Raw genomic sequence first — 5,000 nt, 5'->3', positions numbered from 1 at the left:
GTACCCTTATAATATTTACTGTAGATTATCATCTTAATTATAGTCGTTCTTGGGAATGTAACAATATAAGTTATTTACATATATACAAACACACACACACACACACATATATATATATATATATATATATATATATATTATATATATATATATATATAATTGGACTTTTGTAATGTAATAACTATACATGTAAACATCAACACATTAAGATTAGTCATCTTTTAGCCACTCCAGTAGGTGGCAACAATAGTAGTGTATTGTGGTGATAGCGCAAATGAACTGAAATCCGCCACTAACATATTAGGCTGGCTGTCACTGAAATGTAATAAAGGCCGCCTGCAGGCAGGGTAGTAGTTTATTGGATAGTGATGGCTAAACTCACATATCTAAGCTAATACATAAAAAAAAAATCTTTAGGTGTATTTTAGTAATACTTATTTTGTCTAATTTATTTGTATTTGTGCTGTACTTTTATGTTGAAAAATGTATGTATAAAATTATGGAGAATGGGGAAACTTCAGTAATGTATTTATCAAAAAAGGTAAAAAAAAAAATGGTGTTTCATGGAAAATATAAATAAAAAAATTAAGATGCTGCTTGGGCCTGCTTGGGACGGCGCTACCACGACCTTCCTTCTCCGCTGACCTTTCAGATGTTGGTGGTACTGCATCAGGAACTGATTGGATGAGACTCTGGAGCCACCAGTTCTGATGCATCCCCCTCAGCATCCAAAGACCCTCCACACACAGCGCTGAATCAGCAGATTTTATGTATTTTATGTATTTTTGTTATGTAAAAAAAATGGAATAAAGCTCCTAAATAAAACATGAATACTATTGAATTGCATTAATTAACTATAATGTATTATATATATATAGTGCTATAAAAATAATATAATCCTATATTTACAAAACAAATAAAAGTAAGTAATAGAAAATAATAGTAAATATTACAAATAACAATTCAGAATTAATATTTATTTTAGTAATTCAAGCTTTTTTCTTATCATAGTTATTTATGTAGGATTTAGTTTGTTGTACTTTGTGCTGTAACATTAATATAGTATTTTATTTAAATATACTATGAAATACATTTCTTTTGAGGGAAACATCAATAATAAATTTACAAAAAACATGGAAACAAATTTTTATGTTGTTTATACAGTGTGTGTTTGGTTTGTTTTTGTTTTTTTTTGGAGACATGAATACCTAGAATAAATGTCTGATCCATTAAACCCAGATATAAGTCATTTATTTTACAAAAAATATTTTTAATATTTAAAGAAATACGACATTTATTGTAGTGTAAACTACACTTTAGTGGTTAAAAAATTAAGACCAACATAACTAGTAAGCTTTTATCTGCCTCAATAATATATTTACAAAAAAAAATATGGAAATGTTTTACTAAATAAAATAAATATTCTATATATATTTTTTTTGGGGGGGGGGGGTAGTGTTTAAATAATAATTATAATACCATTTTTTTTGCTTAATAAAATATATAAATATGATATAGATCAAATATTAGATAAAATATGAACTTTTAATTTATTTATTTCTATAAATAAATAAGGTCTGAAACTGTGACGCTGTTTCTTCACGTCACCTGAGTGACCCGAGCTGTAGGTCAGTAGGCCAGTAGCACAGTCAGGGAGAAACTGGTGGACATGGGCGCCCCCTGGTGGACGTATAGTGACTTATACCACACACTACGACTTTCTGGACGAGCTTAACCAAAGAAGGCATTCGAGAAGGCTCTGTAAACACACAAATAAACAAACAAACAAGTAAACAAACAAACAAACAAACAAAGAAACATGTATAAATCCAATACAGCGCGTGCTGACTGAACTCAGGGTACTGTTATTGTCAGTGACAGCAAAGCAACTGACGCAGCGGAAATGGGGGGGGGGGGGGATAATAAAGTTTTTTTAAATGATAAAGATAAAATATAACGAAAAAAAGAGAATGAAAAATGTTTTTAAAAAATAGTTCGAAAATGAAGAAAAAACGGAAAGAAAAAAATAAACGATAAAAATAAAAATATAAAAAAACATTCAAGGGGAAAAAAGAATAAAGATAAATTAAAAGAAAAAAAAAGAAGCAGAAATTAAAGAAAAAAAACGACGCAAATTAGAATATTATTAGACTGGTTTTAGACTACGGTCCTCCGGCGCCATCTAGCGGACAGGAGCGCCGTCTCCGCTTCCACTGCGCCAAAAAAAGCCCAGAAGGGCTGTGTCTGACTTTCTCCCGCGGTGAAGTTTTCCTCAGGCCTGTCCACCCCAGCAGGACCCCGTAGAGTCAGGCTCCGCCACCTGAGGGTCATGCCCTGAGCAGCCCTCTCCTCCCAGGCCGCCACTCCAGCCCCACACGCCGCCCGGTCAGAGGCGATGGAGTCTGAGGCTCTGAAAGCAGACAACAAGCGGCTGAACATCATCCCTGCCGGCCGCCAGCTGCAGAGGACCCCCCCATCCACCCCGTGGAAAGAGCCGACCCCCGGCGGAGACACACACCCCGCGATAAAGGATGAAGCACACACTCCGGGAGAGGTGGGTGAAGCGCTGCTCTCAGCCGCGTGGTGTCCACAAACTTCTGTCCTACTCCAAGCAAATCTCCTCCAAACAAAACAGACCAGCTTTTGTACCACAGCTAAACCAGCAGTGTCCAGCTGGTCATACTGGTGGACTGGTTGAGTTTGGACAAGCCGGTCACTGTGGTTGACCAGTTTGGTCTGGCCGTCAACCAGCATGGTCATGATGGTCATATTGGCCATGCTGTGGTCCACCAGTTTGGTCCTACTGGTTGACTATGCTGGCCAAGAGCTAGCGTATGTTCATGCTGGTCATACTGGTCATACTGGTGTGTACTGGTCAAGCTCGGTCGTAATGGTGATCTAGCCTGGTCGGGTTGATCATGCTTGTGGACCACAGATAAACCAGCAGACTAAACCAAGCAACTTCAGTGTCGAGCTGGTTATACTGGTTATACTGGTGGACTGGTTGAGTTTGGACAAGCCGGTCACTGTGGTTGACCAGTTTGGTCTGGCCGTCAACCAGCATGGTCATTATGGTCATATTGGCCATGTTGTGGTCCACCAGTTTGGTCCTACTGGTTGACTATGCTGGCCAAGAGCTAGTGTATGTTGCTTTTGGGATTGGTCATGCTGGTCATACTGGTGTCTAGTGGTCAAGCTGGGTCATAATGATGATGATCTAGCCTGGTCAAGCTGGTTATACTGGTTGACTATTTTGTATTTTGGTCAGGTCAGTCATACTGATCAAGAGCTAAACTGGTCAGCAAGCTCAACCAGCTTGAGCTGGCCAGGGAAGTCACTACTCATCCAGGTCATTTTGGAGCATTTCTATTGGTCCGTTCATCCTGGAATCTTGGCAGATTCACGATAGGTCAATTTTCTCCTTTCCCTCAGACGCCGACAGAGGACAGCGCCCCCAGCTGGCTGGATGCAGTGCCGAGCCCTACAGTGAAGGAGGAGAGGCAGTCCATCCGCAGGTCCAGCACCACGGCAGCATCAGGTGCTCCTCTGTAAATAGAGGACGGTGAATAGCTCAGTGTAACGCTCGCAGTACGTGTGTCTGACCGTTGTCCTCGTGTCTTCGCCGGTGTGTCCAGCGAGGATGGAGGACGCCGACCCTGACACCTTCATCCAGGGCATGCAGGGCTACCAGTGGACGGACGCGGACCGGGAGTTCGTCCACCAGGCCAAGCAGCAGAAGCAGCTCCAGCGTCTGCAGGTAAGATCGGTTCAGCGCCTGGTGCCTGGTGCCGGGTCCCTGGTGCCTGGTGCCTTAATCCAGCCCTGTCCTTTACAGGAAGAGCTGAGCGAGTTGCTGAAGACGCTGAAGGTGGAGACCCCGAGGTTGGAGCTGACCGCCGCTGCCCGAGACAAGCTACAGTCGGAGCTGTCTAAGGTGAGCGCCACCCGCTTCCAAGGCTGGCAACGGCAGGCGGCCGACCTGATCTCTGACGCTCTCCTCCACCCCGCAGACTCCGTCCTGCGAGCTGCTGCTGGAGCTGTGCCGGGACGTCCTCCTGCGCTCGCGTCCTCCTGATCAGCTGGAGGGTTTAGGCGAGAAGGCCCTGCTCTCGCAGCTCCGGCTGGGAGACGTGCAGGCCGCCATCCGCGAGGAATCTGCCGAAGTCAGCCGCCTCGAGAGAGAGGTGACCGAAGCTCGGGAGATCAGGTACCAAAGCTGCCATGTCCGAGTCCAAATCCGACTCAGACTCCAGTGCAGTCGTAGGTTTGAGAAGCACATTTTGGATCTTTGTCTTCTAGACGGAAAGAGGAGCTGGAGAGGATGGAGGTGGACGTGTGCCAGAGGCGCATCAGCGAAGTCAAGGTGAGAGCTGGAGTGTAACGTTCAGAACATTCAGAAAATAATTAAATTAAAAAATTATTTATTTATTTAATTTTTATCAGGAAAACATAGAAGCCCTAAGGACGGAGCTCTCCCAGCTGAAGGCCCAGCTGACTGAGAAAGAGGTCTGCCGAGTCTTATGAGGGGCTTTGTATGTATGTGGTGTACTGTTCAGAAAGACCGGGGGCTTGATGGACTGTTCTTCTTGAAGAACACCCACAAATTCCACAAATAGATTCCGAAAAAGAAAAGTAGCTTTGAATTATTTGCATTTTTGTCTTTTAGGAGGCCCCAAAGGCTGCCCAACCGAAAGGAAGAGCCCGCAAAACCCCCAGGACTGTTCAAGCCCGGGCAGCACCCGGTGCCTTAAAACCAAACCCAAAGGAAGAAAGGCCAAAGGCTACGACCGCAGGCAAGGTGAAGCTCCGTAAAGGGTTTTAACACGGGACACACTGCACGGCATTCCCGTCCACATTACACATATATATAAATATATATATATATACATATACCGTTATGTCCCTTGTATCAGATGCAGGCAGAATCTGCAGGCCAAAATGTCCAGCCTTCAGAGACGGAGGTCAGTGCAGTGCTTTATTAAGTTGCAGTGGGTCTGGAC

General features: G+C 43.5%; 1 protein-coding gene across 1 annotated transcript in view; it reads left to right on the top strand.

The window, feature by feature from the left end:
- Positions 1-2,395: 2,395 nt before the first annotated feature.
- LOC140547732 (uncharacterized) overlaps positions 2,396-5,000 on the top strand; it is a 15,762-nt gene continuing 13,157 nt past the window's right edge. The window contains exons 1-9 of the mRNA XM_072670868.1: positions 2,396-2,554; positions 3,433-3,538; positions 3,636-3,757; positions 3,836-3,934; positions 4,011-4,207; positions 4,300-4,363; positions 4,444-4,506; positions 4,667-4,798; positions 4,914-4,961. Of these exons, the coding sequence (XP_072526969.1) occupies positions 2,396-2,554; positions 3,433-3,538; positions 3,636-3,757; positions 3,836-3,934; positions 4,011-4,207; positions 4,300-4,363; positions 4,444-4,506; positions 4,667-4,798; positions 4,914-4,961 (990 nt within the window). The remainder of the gene's footprint in view (positions 2,555-3,432; positions 3,539-3,635; positions 3,758-3,835; positions 3,935-4,010; positions 4,208-4,299; positions 4,364-4,443; positions 4,507-4,666; positions 4,799-4,913; positions 4,962-5,000) is intronic.

The sequence above is a fragment of the Salminus brasiliensis genome, chromosome 25 (assembly GCF_030463535.1).
Source record: "Salminus brasiliensis chromosome 25, fSalBra1.hap2, whole genome shotgun sequence".
Taxonomy (NCBI): Eukaryota; Metazoa; Chordata; class Actinopteri; order Characiformes; family Bryconidae; genus Salminus; species Salminus brasiliensis.
Note: the sequence above shows the minus strand (reverse complement) of the source record. Positions and strands in the feature narration are given on the sequence as shown.